Genomic DNA, 17,979 nt, shown 5'->3' with positions numbered 1-17,979 from the left:
CCCTGGAGAACTGTGGATGCTCAGTCATTGAGTACATTCAAGCCAGAGGTCAATAGATTGTTGGGTACTAAGGAAATTAAGGGTTGTGGGGATAATGCAGGAGGCTGGAGTTGAAGTAGAACAGCAGCCATGATCTTCTGAATGGCAGAGCAGGCTCGATGGGCCAAATGGCCTTTCCAGCTCCTATTTCCTATGTTAATTAAAGTTTTATGATAATTTTTGACACCACTGCACTTCTCAGTGGCAATTACTGGGAATAAACAATACTACAGCTGTTGGAGAGCAAAAAATGTCTTTGAAGACATTTAGGGATGGGAAAAGGATACAAAAACATGTTTAACTTAATGAAAATTATGTACTATTCCATTTTCTTTTCAAATTATATTAACTTGATTTTGAGGGGAACTCTATTGATACTTATTTTAGTGAAGTGAATGCATTGGAATTGTGTATAATTCTTTTGCACTGTACGTACTCCAGCATTGATACTGAAACTTGTAAAAGCTACTGCCTCTGCTTTCTGTTTTAGGTATCCATTTGCAGCACATCTTAACCTGGATCAGGGTATATGAGTGATTTGCTCCTAGTTCCCTGATGTTGCTGCTCTTTAAGTAACTACTAGAAGATGAGCAAGAGAAGCCTAGAGTTTCTTAACCTCTGATATTTATTCTTTCCTTACCTGAATTGAGGTGCCCAGCCTCCACTGGTCACAGTAGGAACTCCTGGTGTGGAGAAATATAGGTGAGAAGATGCACCTCTCTGTGGTACACCACAGCCTAATGTTTTTCAGCCTCCCTTCAATGCAGGAAATGCCATTGTATGAAAACCAAGGCAGCTTGGAGCAGACTTATTAATTTAGCAGGCATAAGTAAATATACTGCCTGACCTAACAGTGGTATTAAGACTTCAGTTGAAATAATCCCTAATGCCCATATATCCTGTGTACTGCTGTGATAGCTATATAGACCCTTTAATTTTTATTAAATAGTACTACTGTAGAATCAGTTGCCATGAAATAAAGCAATTCATACTTCGTTAATAGTTTAATCTTAACCTGAACAATATCTTTTTAGCTCGCTTTGAAGATTTGGAGCAGTCGGATACCAGAGTTAAATATTTTTGGGAAGCGCTCACAAATTTCACTAATGGTAAGTGGCGTTTATCTGCTGTCATATTAAACCAGCTGGTTCCTGTGTCCAGAAAGTGAGTGATACTTGCATGATTCCTAAATTGAAGATTATTCTATGATGGCCTATTCCCTACAATTTAGTGGATATAATGGTCATTTCTGACATAATGTTGACAAGCTCACTTTGTGACAGCCAAAGGTCATTGGAACACTTTTTTTCTAGCTCTGAAATACTACAATAAGGGCACATTAATGAGAGATGATGAAATTATGATTTTTGTCCTGTATGCAGTCTGAGAATATAATTAATAATTACAAGGGACTGGCTGGCATTAATAGCTAACTTGGCCATTCTGCCTTTGCGATTTGAGTTTCCACTCCATAGACTTGAGCACATTATCCAGGCTGACATTCCAGTGAGTACTGAGGGAGTGTCGGAGGTGCCGTCTTTTGGATGAGATGTTAAATCAGTGCTGCATCTGCCCTCTGGTGGATGTAAACGACCCCATGGCACTATTTCGAAGAAGAGCAGGGAAGTTATCCCGGGTATCCTGGCCAATATTTATCCTTCAACCAACAGCCCCTTTAAAAAAAAAAAATGATTATCTGGTCATTACCTTATTGCTCTTTGTGGAATCTTGTGACTACACCTCAAAAGTACATCATTGGCAGTAGAGCTGTTTGGGATGTCCTGAGGGTGTGAAAGATGCTATATAAATGCAAATTCTTTACTACAGCCAATACAGATTAATCCAATAAAAGTTCATTCCTTCTGCTAGCAGTAAGAATCTGAAGTGAAATAGGTTTGAGACAGTCTCGGTCATTTTTTAGTCTGTGTGAGACCTGAGCAATAAACTGCCAATGATAAGGTACTGTTACTTTTTTTCCAGTACGTTTAGTTATTTGATGCAAATGAGCTGAATTGCCATTATGCACGGAGAGAGATTCTTGGTTGACCTAACTCATCAGTACTAAAGTTTTGAACTAATTACTTACTGAATGGCTCTTCCCAGCATACCATTGTAGGAGGGATTGCATTGCGAGATTGGATTTTTGTCTGCACCCACAATGCCCCCTCCCCAACCCTCACAACTAACCAGTTCAATCAACTGTCACATCCAGACCCACTTAAATCAGCCCTCAGTTGATCATATTTGTTCTTGGTTTTAACACAAGCCTGTTGTATAAGACTGTGATTTGTGATGTTAGTAGCCATTGCCTTGTGCGCAAATAATCTGTTACACTTAACTGCTCATTGCTATCTGCTTTTAATATTTCAGTCTAAAGGTTTATTTTTGGCAGTTGGGGAGAAGATGGAAGATGCTTCCTTGTATTTACTTTCTAATTTCTTATTTATCTTTCAGAGGATCGTAGTCGATTCTTAAGGTTTGTTACAGGAAGGAGTCGTCTGCCTGCCCCTATATTCATCTACCCAGACAAGTCAGGGTAAGTGGCTTAGATTGTTGGATGGTGTTTGCCCTGGGTGTTTAAAAGTGTGCTGAAAAATGGGCTGGGGGAGAGCGCTACCAGTGTCCTGCACTCAAATGGGAACTAGGGAAGCAAAAGTTTTAAAAAATCAATGGTGAAAAAATGAAAAGTTATTCTGAGGAGTGCTGGAGTGATTTATGCCAACAGTTTACCACAGTACAAATTGTCGTTTGGTAGTACAGAACTTGAGAATTGCTGAAAATAGAGACATATTGTCGAAGCTTTTCATCTTGCACTCATCAGGACAATACGCAATAATAACCAATGTAAGGGAAAACAACAACTTATACTGGTATGAGAAGAGAGTGCTGATTGGTTGGCAAGTGAGCTCTGATTAATAAAGGTGTCGCCATGGAGAATGCACCAGTTTACGGTGACTGACAGTTAACTGCCAATCTTTGTTTGCAGTTTAAACCAGGCAGCTTGACTCTGGTTAAGGCATTGCCCTGAGGAACGAATCAGCGAATGGTTGTCACTTATTTTGTTCAGCTGAAACAGGTGCAATGTGTGTACATGTTCTTTCTGTCTGCAAAGAACAGGGCCCTGTGTATTAATATGTGTAGCTTCCAGTACACGCAAATGCACCACACTGCAAGCCCTACTGACAATCTTAAATTGGTTGTCAGCATAATTCTTCGCACACTGTGGATTATTTAGCAAATGTTGTCCAATCGCAGAATCACATCTAATGTTGGACGTTGTGTTTTGAGTTTTGCGAGCACGGGCTGGTTGGGTAAGGCCTGTACCTTGCCCGTTGCGACTAGCGGAAGGGACATGTTGTTTGATATGATCTGCCAGCTTTTGGGATGTACTACCTATATACCTAGCATCACACTGGCATTGAAATTCATATATCACATTACTCATTTGTGTGATAGGCAGGATATCTTTTAGGCTTGACGGCAGTATCCTGTTAGTGGCCAACACCACATGTGTTGCTACTGCATAGTAGCACCGTGAAACAGCCAACTTTACCTGTTGCTCAACTTTTTTGGGATACATTACCCTTCCAGGGTAATTTGAGGTAGACTGGGCACTTTTCAGGGCCAAAAATGACAGCCTTAGGCCCGTTCATACGTTTGCCCGATATACAGTGTTAGGACCAGGTGAGAAAGGTGTCTATGGCTGCCCTTCGGCCTTTTCTTGGTTTGGCCGTAATAGTGTTTCACTTTTAAAACACCGTGTTTTTTTAGCGTCCCCTCAGTGAGTCCTTGCTCACTGCTCTCTAATTGTAATTGCAAAGAAATCAACCAGACAGGTTTTCTCAGATTGAAAGAAGAAAGGTGTAAGTTTATTAGCCTTAAAACTACAAAAAATACACGATGCAACCACGCTAGCATGCGCATGCAATAAACACACGCAAATAGACACAGAGGAGGAGAAAGAATTAAAGGGGGGGAAAGTTTAAAGTGGTAGATGAAAATTCAGTTACTGGTTGTGGGTTGGATGTAAAGTCTTTGATTGAATTTAAGTCTTGCAGTTCTTGTTGGGGCCCAGTGCACACTTTCAAGCTTGTTTCACTGGTCTTCTGTCTTGAGGCTTGAGTTACTTCCATGGGTCCCTGGAACTTTGTGTGAGAGACAGAGAGAAGGAGACCTTCAGTTGCAGTCTCTTCCAAAAACTGTTCTGTGAGTACAATTCAGTTAACTCCAGGTTGGCCAGCAGATTAGTCATGTGACTAGCTTTTTGCTTGAGATGGCCTCACCTGCGAAGTTTGTGGATTCCTCACAGCTTACTAGACACATTCAAAGACTCTCAATGTCTCTTGATCCTCACTATTGACAAATCCTATTTGGCTAATTGAATCCGGGAGTATTCCCATTGTCTCTCCATGCCATTGTCTTTTAGAATGCAAATGTACAGCCATGTTTTCAGCCACTGTTCTGTGGTCTTTTTAAAACACGTTATTTCAATGTCCAGTAACAGTTCAAAAATGTTGTTCTATGTGATGAAATTAATAAGTTTCATTTTGGAAGGTGTGGTTTCCGTCACAACAGCGAGAAATGATCTGATCAGGGTAGCCATTGTCACGCAGGATGTCTTTGATTCACCCTATTTCAGCATCAAGCTTGCATGGTGAGCAAATGGCTCAGGCCCTATTTACAAGGTTGCCCATAAGGCCAATCTTATAGCGTGTGGAACTGTAAGATGGTGTTGCCACGGGATCCTTTCGAGGCCCAGCTCTCGCAAACATCTTTGTTGGGTTCCATGAAAAACATGTCTTTGAGGGAATGACACCTAACCTCTTGCATATTTCCAATATGTAGATGATACGTTTGCTATATTTGAATCCGCAGCTGCATGCAATAATTTCCTGGCACGTCTTAATGGGCTGCATTCTGCGCTCAAATTCACCTTTTGAAGTGGAGCAGTCAAATGAGCTCACTTTCCTTGACGTACTAGTTGAGAAATCTGTTAAGGGGTCTACCGCAAACCTACCTTCACTGGTCAATGCATGCGTTGGGATTCTTACAGTTCCACACACTACAAGGTTGGCCTTATCGGCAACCTCGTAAATAGGGCCCGAGCCATTTGCACACCATGCAAGCTTGATGGGGAAATAGAGTGAATCAAAGATATCCTACGTGACAATGACTACCCCAATCAGATCATTTCTCGCTGCATATCGCGCAAACTTATGAACGGGCCTAAGGCTGCCATTTTGGCCCTGAAAAGTGCCCAATCTACCTCAAATTACCCTGGAAGGGTAATGTATCCCAAACATTTGAGCAACAGGTAAAGCTAGCTGTTTCACTCTGCTACTATGCAGTAGCAACACATGTGGTGTTCGTCACTAACAGGATGCTGCCGTCAAGCCAAAAAGACGTCCAGCCTATCTCAGAAATGTGTAATTTCAATGCCAGTGTGATGCCAGATTAATGGGCCGTACGTCCCAAAGACTGGCAGATCGTATCAACATGTCCCTTCCGCTATTTGCAATAGGCAAGGTACAGGCCGTACTCAACCAGCCTGTGCTTGCAAAATTCAAAACGCACTTGCCAACGTTAGATGTGATTCTGCAATTGGACAACAGTTGCTAAATAATCCGCAGTGTGCTAAGAATTATGCTGACAACCAATTTAAGATTGTCAGTAGGGCTCGCAGTGTGACACATTTGCGTGTACTGGAAGCTACACATATTAATACACAGGTCCCTGATCTTTGCAGACAGAACATGTACACACATTGCGCCTGTTTCAGCTGAACAAAATAGTGACAGCCATTTGCTGGTTCGTTCCTCAGGGCAATGCCTTGACCAATCAGAGTCAAGCTGCCTAGTTTAAATTTCAAACAAAGATTGGCAGTTAACTGTCAGTCACCGTAAACTGGTGCATCCTCTGTGGCAAAGCCTCTATCAATCAGAGTTCACTTGCCAACCAATCAGCACTCTCTTCTCATGCAGTATAAGTTGTTGTTTTCCCTTACATTGGTTATTCTTGCGTATTGTCCTGATGAGTGCAAGACAAAAAGCTTCGACAGCATGTCTCTGTTTTCAGCAATTCACAGTACAAATTCCTGATCTCTGTACTGCTACTTGGGTGGCAGTCAGGTGACACCAGATGTTTCCTCACTGCCGGATACGTAAGAGGAAATCGTTGGTGGAGGATACTCTTGCTCACTGCAGTGCTTGCCTATGGAGCACTAGGGAGAAAGACTTCTTTCTGCAAAAATGATGAATGTCACAAGAAGAATGAAGAGGGTGAAAGTGGTGGGATAGCAAGATGTAGGTTCAAGTCTTTGAATTTTTTTTTAAGTTAGTTTCTCATCTCAGTTGGGCAGTTATGTTGAGGTGCAGAGTGGAGGCTGGGGGAGGGTGTGGTTCCCCAGTTATGGGGTAAAAGAAAATTGAAGCCACAGTCCCCCTCAGATACTACCAGTGATTTGCTTTCAGGGCACCTTAGCTTAAGGATTGGAGCAGACAGACTACCCTCTCGTTGCCAGGATGATGTGTGATATAAATGAGACGAAAGAGGAGGAACAGGGAAGCAAATGGACAAAAGTTGATTTTGAGGGGGTGGGGGTCAGGGAAGAAGTGGGTGTATGGTGAGGTGAGAAATATATTTGCTCTTATGCAGTTTGCCCTTCATAAAAGCAGTGCTGAATCGTTATTTCGGAACTTCTGAAACAGGATTTTTACTTCAGTAATTATTGACCTCCTGGACATTTTCAATATTTTCAATTATCAGTGTCAGAACTTCAATGAAGAGTTCTTCTTGAAATGTTAACCTGTTTTTCCTTTTCAGCTATTGATTGAGTTGTGTGTTTCCAGCATTTTCTGTTTTTAATTTAGATTTTCAGCATTTGATGTTTTTCTTTTATCTTTGCATTTTGCTTGTGAGGACTTTTTAAGCTTCCTGATCTGTTAGCTGGTATTTCTGACTTTCCAGTATTGGTTGAAAATGAAGAACTGGATTAATTTTTGAGATATATGTTATATGTTCAGATTCTTTGCTGTTGGGTTTCTCATGCTGTATAACATCCCTTCGCTGAGATGGTGGACTAGTGACCTTTCAATAGACTATTAGTGCCTCCTCTTGTTTCAGATTTGGGAGTAAGCTGTAAAATATTTTTTATAATATATAAATGGGGAGTGTAAGTTTTGGGGCATGCTTTCAATGTTGCACTCTATCGCCAAATATTTCATATATTGAAAGGAAATCCTTGCTTTATTGTCCTACCTGTGAAGGAAATGTCATATTGCAGTTGTTGCCAGGATTCTGCTGCAGACCCATGTTTCATAGTCAGAAAAGATCTTTGCTGTCATTATGTAAGGTAGGATCAGGATCCTTCCCAATACCGAAAACTGATCCTCAATCTACAAAGCTATTGCGGAGGGAAAAATCAGTGCCAGTTAAACCCTGAACATTAATCTGCCTCATGTTAACCCAGCTGAGACCTGAAAGGTGACTAGGTGTATTTGGGTTGGGACGGAGGGGAGAGAAACCAGCATATCTTGGTGTTCCATGTGGTCATTTCATGCGTCCCATGGTAATTCTGTCCTTAGACAGGGGTATTAACAACATCTTGTGTTTTTTACTGGGCTGTTTTATCATGATTATCTAGATGTTACTACAAAGAAAAATGAAATAAGTTGCATGATTTTTATTTCATATAGAAAATATTCTTTCAAAATCCTAATATATATTGTATTTTCTTTGACAGATCAGAGAAAACAGATGCTCTCCCAGAGTCCTCCACGTGTTCCAGTACACTTTTTCTACCAAACTACTCCAGGTTAGTTGCTTTTTTTCCTCCAAGAGTCTCTTCTGATTTTTCTCCCCTCCTTTCCTAAAGGTGATGACTCGTATTTTAATGAGCAATGCCAGTCCTCTGATGCATTGCTTAACTGTTTACATTGTAGTAGATCCTGTAGTGTCAGCCAGCGTTTGGTGTATCACAGCCAAACCCCGCAAAACTACTTCACCGTTGAGGTCCGCACATGTCTGTGCATGCATTCTGCAGAGTTTCTGAATAGTGTTCAGGAGCCCTGGCGGTTCTCTTTTTGGCCTTGGCCTGAAGGCACGGAGGTCCGTTGTAGCATTTCAACTGCTGTGTCAGCTGAGATCAGGTACCTTAGCATAACACCACTTTTGGTGGCACCACTAACCATTAAGTTATTGGGGGAGTGATTGTAATTTTTCAAATTTCTCTTTTCTTGTCAGTGTGATGATTTACATATAGGATAGAATTTTGTTCAGCCCTTCGAGGTGGTCATGGAGGCGGGGGGCCAACAAAATGGCAAGGGGCACTGTTCCCAATATTGTCCGGGCCCCTTGCCATTTTGTCCAGTACGGGCAAGTCCGAGGATGGCCTTCCTGCCCCAGGCCAATTAAGGCCCTTAAGGGCCAATTAATGGCCACGTAAGGGCCTCCTCCCGCCAACACCTCACGTTTGTGGAAGGCGGAGGGGCCTGCTGCCGAGGGGAGATGCGCCAGATAAAGCCTGGCGGCCTCCTAGTGGGGAATGGGGGTGGGGCTCCTTCCTTTGGGGACAATCCATGGCCCTCGGAGGGCCTTCCTGGCAGCAATCATTGCCCCCCCCCCCACTCCCCAGGGATACCTCACCTTTCCTGGGGTCTCTGGACATCTTTGTACTGCAGGGCCTCCTGCAATACCATCAGCCGCCACTGCTCCAAGTGGTGCTGCCGGTACTGCAGAGCTCTGGCCAGCAGCTTGGGAAGCGGTTAACTGCCTGCCCGCCGTCAAATGGCTTCAGGGGTCTGACTGAGGGCAGTCGGGCCCTCCATCACTATAATAAAATGCAGCCCATAGTCTAGGACTCCATAGCTGTTGTCAGTCTTCTACTGTTTACCCAAGTGGTCTGAGCTCATGTATGAGCATAGCCAGACTGTTAAATGGCTGCTATAATAACAATGTGCATTTAGGTCGTGTCTTTATCATAGAAAAATGTCCCAGTGCACCTTAGAGATGTACTCCTATGGGGTTGAAATAGCCATATATCACTATGCATTGGACTTGTTATCTCCGATCATAGATTTGTGCAATAGTACTGCACAGAAGGAGGCCATTTGTCCCATTGAGCCTATGCCAGCTCTTTCAAAATGCAATCCAGTTAATCCCATTCCCCCATATCCCTGCAAATTTTTTTTCTTCAAGTATTTTTCTGGTTCCTTTTTGATAACTACTATTGAATTTGTTTCCAGTACCCTATCGGGCAGCATACTCCAGATCCTAACGACTCATTGCTTCTGGTTCTTTTGCCAATCATCTTAAATCTATGCCCTCTGTTTATTCACCCTCCAGCCATTGAAAGCAGTTTCTCTTCATGTGCTCTATCTAAGTCCTTCATGATTTTAAACATTTCTATCAAATCTGCTCTTTGCTTTCTCTGCTCTAAGGAGAACCACTCCAGCTTCTCCAGTCTATCCACATAACTGTAATGTCTCATCCCTGGAACCATTCTAGTTAATCTCTTTTGTACCCTCTCAAGTCTTCGCATCTTTCTGAAACTGTGGTGCCCAGAATTAGACACATTACTCCGGCTGGAGCCAAACTAGTGTTTTTATATAGGTTTACTGTAGTTTCCTGGCTTTTGTACTCTGTATTTATAAAGTCCAGGATCCCATCTGCTTTGACTTGACCTTTCACCTTCAAAACTTTGTGCACATACACCCCCAGGTCTCTGTTTTTGCATTCCCTTTGAAATTGTACTGTTTAGCTGATGACCACGTGTGCAATTTCAAGATGGTTTTACTGGAATCCTAGCTTCCTTTATGTATTTATTGTTTCTATACTTTCACTCTGGCCTGGGACCAGAGTCCAGTTGCAGCAGCCTGAGCTGCGATCAGTTACCTTACACCTGAATTATATTTGTGGGGAAAATAACTATAAAAGGGTTGGATGGGAGTAAGGAGTTATCCATCAGCTAAGCCAGTCTTAGTTTATAGCTTTACTGTAATTTAATTTGATCTGCTTTTGTTCGGCAAGAGATGAGTTCTATTTATCAGTTAGATTGCTATATGGAGCACTGTGTTGAGAATTCAGCAAAATAGGAATTTTTGCCTTTATTCCAATTGCTTTTTCAAAGGTTTGAAATTGAAAATATAAACTGAATTTGCAAGTGGTTGGGCAACCCCTTTTTTTCAGAAACTAATTAAGATAAAGGCATGTTGATGGTTAGTGAGTGCAGTTAAAAATTTAGTTTGCATTTACTGTCAGGTCTGAAAACCTGCAGATTATTCTATATCAGGGCAGGAGTCTGAAGTTCCAAATATTAGTGTTAAAACGTAATCTTTTGATCACCTCTCTGCTGCAGAGAAGTTGTATAAAGTTGAAAAGCATTAAATAGTATAAAACAGGAGAATTCTTCAGTAGTCAAGAAAAAACAGCAATTTCCATGTGTGAAATTCATGTCATCCTTGTGCAGTAAAGGTCTGTGGTGAAAAAATTGAATTCATTTTGGTCCAAAGGAGCTATTGCTTGCCAAGAAACTGAAGTCATTCCTGAAAAAGGATCGTAACCCATGTTTGGACATGTTCTAAAACTCTTATTAAATATTGTATTGAATAGCATCTTGCTTTTCTTTTCCTGTGTAGTTTATAATGATAAGTAGTTGTGACCTGAAAAAAATTGTGTGCCATTTTTTCCACCTTCTCGGATGATTGAGCAGGGAAGGAGTATTGGAATCCCATGTAAAGAAGAAAAGAGCTTGCATTTATATTGCACCTTCCACAATCTCAGGACATTCCAAAGCACTTTACAGCCAATGAAATACTTTGAAGTGTAGTTACTGTTGTAATGTAGGAAATGCTGCAGTCAATTTGTGCACAGCAAATTCCCACAAACAGCACTGAGATAATGACCAGATAATTTATTTTAGTGAAGCTGGTTGAGGGATAAATATTGCACAGGACACCAGGGAGAACTCGCCTGGTCATCTTCGAAACAGTACCATGGGATCTTTTACATTCACTTGCGAAGGCAAACAGCCTCGGTTTCATGTTTCATCCAAAAGATGGAACCTCTGATAGTGGAGAATTCCCTCAGCACTGCACTGGCGTGTTGGCCTAGATTTTTGCTCAAGTCCCTGGAGTGGGACTTGAACGTACAACCGTTTTGTATTCTCCATTAAGAATTTTACTGCAATTTAGGGTTGTCTGACATCTGGGCTGCATTGACCCTCATCATAGCTAAGAATGAAAATGCAGATTTCAATTCGTAAGAGACTCTTGTATGGAAATCTTATTTTAGTCAGAGTCATGAGAAAGGTATTGAGGAGTAGTGGGAGATTGGAGGTGGTGGAACCAGAAGAAGCCCAACTATGATGGAATTCACTGGCAACTTGACAAAGACAATCTTGTCCTTTACACAGCTTTTTGATGGCAGGTGCAGAGAAGTCCATTGCACAGATGCAGACTTTCCGATTAAGTAGCTCTGCAGATAACCTTCTATCATTAGCCACTAGGTGGTGCAGAATACCTGTGTTTTGTATCATTCTCTGCTGGAGCTCTGGATGCAAAGGATTATTAAACATTGCATTATTGGAATTGGATTTCAAGTTACATTATTAGACTGCATGCATGACTATATTGAAAGGGATAAGAAACTAAATATAGTCAGATGCCAAACAACCTCAGTTAAATACAAGCAGCGTTCTTCGAAATTACATTTTCATCAATAGTTCAGTTGTATCATTTCATATGTAATATGTAAAATCCAGATGAGTTTCAGTGTAAATATTTTCTATTCAGTTTGATCACGGCTATTAACTGTCCTTGATTAGTGTGATCACAGTTTTAGTTGGCACAGGATATTGTAGCAGCAAAGCCTCTGAGTGACAGAATTAAAAATGTCTTTTAACCACCATTCTTTGTATGAAAAGTTCTCATTGTAGGGAATGCACCTTCCAGCATTGCCAGAGAATATTGAAGGAACAGTCACTTTGGGGTCACTTTCACACAGCTCTTAATGGATCAGTTACCAAGTAGTATCAACTTGGGCCTGTGTATTCTCCCAGGGCATGGATGCATTACAAAGATAGGAGATCTAAACCACTTAATCCCCAAAAAGGAACATCCTTTTTGTTTTCACACAGTGCAGCCCAGCTGTATCTCAGTGAACATGTATTGTCAAAAAGTTATGTATATGAAGTCAGTCAGCCCTGTACATTATTGCAGCTTAATTAACATCGTTTAGTAGATTATTTCTATAAATCTTAAATTATCCATGTGCTTGTTCTAATCTAAATCATAGAACTAATTATTTTTCATCCAACTGAAATATATTGGGGCCATCTATGATTTTCATAATTTTCAACAGAAGGAAAACTAGATCGAGGGAAGGGATTTGGATAAACTTGTTAAATTATGTATTCAAAATCATGTTCTATTTGCAGTTTAAAAATAATGCTCACTTTTCAGGAGTGATTGAATGTTGAATTCAGTAAGTGGAGGAGAAAGTATTGCTGTAGCAATCTGCCTTCTGGGCTTCATGATGCTACAACTATAGTTCAGCACTAGTTGATGCAAATCGTTTGTCTTCACACTAATGCTATAGTTACATGATAAGTGAACCTAAATTCAACATCAAAGCCTGGCCTGGAGGAAGGAGTCTCACTTGTCATTATTTGGGATTCATTTTGAGCTGTGGCATCTGACTTACATTCCTAGTTTAGCAGTAGTGTAAGCTAGTTTCAACTTTGCTGAACTTGTGAAGTGTAAATGTACTTCTCTATATCCTTGGTGTGTTTTGCGAGTAGGGGTGTGTTAATTACTAAAATATTAGTGACAGAATGTTGATAATTACTTGGACCTTAACATACCACATCCTTTTAATGTACTAATGCTTTGTGTTCTGACGAAATTCTTTCATCTGTTATTTTAATGTATATGTTAAATAGTTCCATACAGATGCATTAAGTCTCTGTATTGTTACGGCCAGGTGAGGAGGGGGTCACAGCTCCCCTCTTGCCGCCCTTCTTATTTGACCGCAACAGGGTTTATTTCTTTCTTTTTAAACAGTGGTTGTGTTTACTACCTCTGAGTGTTTTACCTTTTATCTTTAATGTGATCGTGAAAGAACCAAGCAGACAGGTTTTCTTGAGTTTAAACCAGAAAGAGGTGAGTTTATTATACCTAATCTAAACCCGATCTTAAATTCAAAAAAAAATACAGTACACATTCGTGCATATATTCACACGAGAATCTCACACACACATGTAGGTTACAGAGTGGAAAGTAGATTTTGTGGCTGGATTAAAGTCCAGAATAAATGGAAATTAAATACATAGTCTGTGAAGTTGGATGATTCGGTGGTCTTCCAGCTGAAGTTGTATTCCTGAAGTCTTTGGCTGGTCAAAGTGCACTTTGTGGCTGGCCCACTTGGCTCAGGGCTTTCTTGGAGGCAGACTCATAGGTGGCTCTCTTCCCCTGGTCTCTGTCTGTAGCACTCCAACCGATTGTTTAATATTCCTTATTTGGCATATAATTTTTCTTGACAATATGCAACAGCCCACAATGTCATTTTAAGATCTCTTGGATTAGTTGATGAACCCAGCACGCTCTTGAATTGAAAATTAATTGTTTACCCTTTTATATTGCTGTCACATTTTTTTTTCAGTCGTGGGACTGGCTAAGCTGGCATTTATTGCCCATCCCTAATTGCCCTTGAGAAGGTGATGGTGAGATCCCTTCTTGAACTGCTGCAGTCCTTGGGGTGTGGGCACACCAACAGTACTGTTAGGAAGGGAGTTCCAGGATTCTGACCCAGCGACAGTGAAAGAATGGCAATATAGTTTTTGGGAATGGCAAGTTAGAAATGAAAGAGCTAAGAATGAATTGGATTCCTGTTGCTTGGATACATAAACTGACAGTAAAATCAACTACACTGTGAGTCATGTGACTGCATTCAGATGATCAAACAAACTGCACAGATGTAGTGGAAATATGAAAAATAGTAACCTACGGTTAAAATTTTTAAGGAAACTGGGTGTGGTACTGGGTTTGACAATGATCTTTGATCACTGTTTCAATTGCAGCAGAGGCTAAGACTGATGAGGTGACAATCTCCTTGTGCTGCTTGCTGAATGGGCCTTGCAAAGAATATGTTGACTGGCTGCAATCCAGATCCAAGTGACCATGGATCTGCAGGACAAAACTATTGGTAGCTCAGCATCTTAGTCAGGCAGCAGGATTGGTTGGTGTGGGAAATGGAAAAACACCACATTGTTGCAGTTGGGGCTGCTCTTCTGAGCACTGAGGCACATTTGTTGAAGAAACCATCCTGGCCAAAAAGTAAAGTGTTCCATTCCCTAGCATTGGTAAATACAAATTCAGACTAAAAAGTCAATTAAACCTATATTAGAAATTTCAGCACTGAATGAGGCAATTTGGCTCATCATGTCTTTTTCAGCGAGTTAATTATGTTTCCAGTATGTCAATTAAAATGCTCCTTGGACTTTTTTTCTATATTAAAGGGCACTATGTAAGTACACATTGTTCTGTACAGTTGAGATCAGGAGACCTTTCCATTTGCCTTTCGACAAACACTACCTCATTTCTCCTGTATCTTTCCCCCAAGCCACCCACTTTTGCTGTGCCTTTTGCTTGTTTTCCTTCCTGCACGAAGTGACGTTATGATGTGGTCAACGGCAGCTATTTTTGAGCTACTGAAGCTTCCAAGTTGACTACTTTAAGGTTCCTCTGTATTAACAATAATTAAAGGTTATACATATGCATACAATTGCACACATGTACAAGTATCTTCTAAAGTTTTTTTACAATCTGTGCTTCATTTGTAGTGCGAAGCTTTGTGAAGAGAAGTTACGATATGCAGCGTACAACTGTGTGGCTATAGACACGGATATGGCACCTTGGGAGGAGTGACATGAGATATCTACTATATCGAATAGAACAGGATATGGTTGCTGAAATTGGTTATGGCCTACTTACAGCTGCTATAATTTTTCTGTTGGCTGCATAAATGCTAATTCGTTGTGATTCAGAGATGTATCTTTTATTTCTCCATTTCTGGATTTCCAAATTTTGTTGATTCACTCGATCAATTAGCACTGTAAGTTCCCAGGTTTATTCCACAAGTCCTGAATAAGTGGTGAGTCACAACTGGACTTTTGAAGCCCTCCAATCTTACAGTGGTTTACATTTAGAGCTATATGTGGTTGCACCGATTGAGAACATCACTTTGGTTTGGACAGAGAAAAAATATTTTGTGGAGCATAACGCTAGCCAATCCTTTTAAACAAAAGTAAAATTGAATACAATGGTTGGAATTTTACCAGAAGTTGGCGGTGGGACCGGTGCCTGACGGACTGACAAAATCGCAGAAATAGATGTCGGGTTGGTAACCCGACGCCTTCCAGCCTGCCTTCCTCCAATTTTCCAGGGGCAGGTTGGCAAATGTGGTTGGGAACCCCCATGGGTGAAACACACAACCTATTAAGGCAATTAAAATGGCAATAAAGAGCCATTTGATGGGTGCATTGACTCTTTCCCAGCTAGTTTCTGTCCTGTGGGCCCTGATCGAGGACGATCTAATGCCATTAGAAGCGATCTTAATTAGGACATAAGCGTGATAGTTGGGGGGGTTCACTGTGGGATGGGGCATGCTAGGTCAGCTAGCTAGGTGAGACTGTCATTGCTATCTCTGGAGATGTAGAGTTAAGGTGGTGCGTAGGCAGACATTCTTGGGTTTGGTTGCAAAGAGAGAGCTTCAAAGGATGTGTGTGCTGGAGGAGACTACGGAGGTGAGAGTTTGATGGTTGCCGTCTAACACTTGCATGCCACTCATCTTGCTGGACCTCAAGGTCCATGAAGCATTTTCTGCACTAGATCCACGTCCTCCGCATCACACTCCAACTGTTCACCTCCACTACCTCCAACCAAGCCTCTTTTGTGAAGCTGATTGGCATTTTCCTGCTATCCCCTAGAAAGAGAATGTGACTCCATTTCCTCACCGCTTCCAGCATGACCTTAAGTGCTGCGTCTGTAAATTTTGGAGTTGTCTTTTCCCTTGTGGCATCTATCTACTGCTTTTGTTTCTGCAGCTTTGCTGTTTAAAACACAGTTCCACCACTGTGCTCGCTACTGGCTTCCCTTTGAATATTGTGCCCTCAGTCGGGCTTTTAAATGCTGTTTTCATCTGCTTCTCCCAAGTAGACACCAAACCTGGAGGTGCCCTCTTAATTGGCTGACCTCCAGAAAATTCAACCAGAAGGGTCGCTACTCGCAGGGTCAGGTTGCCAACCCGGATATGGTCTCGATCTCCATTATATTCTAAGTGCATAGGATTCCACCCAAAGTTCTTGGCTAATCATATAGAAAGAAAACTTTCATTTGCTGTGAAGCACCTTATAAAAATATTATATTTGAAGAATAGTCATGAAACATAAATTGGAGCAGGAAGAGGACATTCGGCTCTTTGATCCTGCTTCGTCTTTCATTAAGATCATGGGCTGATTTTCTGCATCAACTCCATCTTCCCGCACTATCCTATATCCGTTGGTTCCCATAGTATCCAAAAATCTGTTGATCTCAGTCTTGAATATACTCAATGACTAAGCATCCATAGCTCTCTGGAATAGAGAATTCCAAACATTCACAGTCCTTTGAGTGAAGACATTTCTCCTCATCTCAGTTCTAAATAGCTGGCCCCTCATTCTGAGACTGTTGACTCTTAGTTGTGGACTCCCCAGCCAGGGGGAACATCCTCCAAACATGCACCCTGTCAACTCATTAAGAATTTTATGTTTCAGTGAGATCACTGATCCTCTTTCTAAACTCCAGTGAATCTAGCTCTAGTCCAGTCAATTTCTTATAGGACAATCCCCTCGTTCTAGGAATTAGTCTAATGAACCTTTATTGCACTCCCTTCAGGGCAAGTATGTCCTTCCTTAGGTAAGGAGGCCAAAACTGTACACAGGTGTGGTCTCACCAAAGGCTTATACAATTGTAGTAAGATTTCTTTACACTTATATGCCAATCCCTCTGTAATAAAGGCTAACGTACCATTTGTGTTCCTATTTTCTTACTGTACCTACATGTTAACTTTCAGTGATTTGTGTGCAGGGACACCAAGGTCACTCTCCAATGTTATTCTGTATGCAGACATGGCAATCAATTTGCTCATAGCAAACAAGATAAATGATCAGATAACTTGTTTTTTCTGGTGCTGGTTAAAGTCATTTTGAATCACAGGAATGGACAGACTTCCTCCATTCTCCTTACGAGTGTCAGTCTAGAATTATAAGACTGATTCTGAGGCTAGTTATTTCCTGTGCATAAATTGCTGCCCAGGAAGTTGCAAGCCTATATTGCCTGATTTTTCCATGGCCATTGCTTGCTTTAAGTGCCACTCCACACTGGGACTGGGAGCACCCGTCCCTTATATGCTCTAAATCTGAAGGGTCAGGCTTGAACCCTGATCCTTCTGAATTAGAAACAAGGGTGTGTGTGGTGGGGGGGGGGGGGGGGGGGGAGTGGTGCGGTGGGGAAGGGGGTAAGTTTTCCTAGGCCGGTGGTGGAGTGTATGGACGCTGGCGGGGGCCCAAGAAATTGCCATAAATGCTGTTGGGCTGGTATCCTCGTGTGCTCACCTCTCCTATCTTCCACGGTGTGGGTGGGTGGGGAGTGAAATCGAACCTCCATGGCTGACGAGGAAAGGCAATTAAAGTTGTTAAGCAATTAAGAAGGAATTTATACATAGATTCCCTCTTTCACAACAGGGGATCAGTCCCATGCTGTGTCTCCAACGCAGCAGGTTGGAGAAGACGAGAGCATACTGGGAGGGGCTTCCTCAGTGTAATTGACAAGCTGTGAAGGCCTTGATCCGTTATACCGAAGAGCTACAGACGTGGCCATGTGGGAGGCTGCTATCACTGCGTGACAA

General features: G+C 41.6%; 1 protein-coding gene across 2 annotated transcripts in view; it reads left to right on the top strand.

The window, feature by feature from the left end:
• The window catches only part of hectd3 (HECT domain containing 3), a 68,986-nt gene extending 51,734 nt beyond the window's left edge, over positions 1–17,252 (top strand). For both annotated transcript variants that reach the window (XM_068036985.1, XM_068036986.1), the window contains exons 19-22: positions 1,074–1,148; positions 2,494–2,575; positions 7,781–7,852; positions 14,876–17,252. In XM_068036985.1, the coding sequence (XP_067893086.1) occupies positions 1,074–1,148; positions 2,494–2,575; positions 7,781–7,852; positions 14,876–14,960 (314 nt within the window). In that variant the 3' untranslated portion in view covers positions 14,961–17,252. The remainder of the gene's footprint in view (positions 1–1,073; positions 1,149–2,493; positions 2,576–7,780; positions 7,853–14,875) is intronic.
• Positions 17,253–17,979: the final 727 nt, after the last annotated feature.

This window comes from Heterodontus francisci, chromosome 8 (genome assembly GCF_036365525.1).
Source record: "Heterodontus francisci isolate sHetFra1 chromosome 8, sHetFra1.hap1, whole genome shotgun sequence".
Classification (NCBI taxonomy): domain Eukaryota; kingdom Metazoa; phylum Chordata; class Chondrichthyes; order Heterodontiformes; family Heterodontidae; genus Heterodontus; species Heterodontus francisci.
This window is presented reverse-complemented; position numbering and strand designations above follow the sequence as displayed.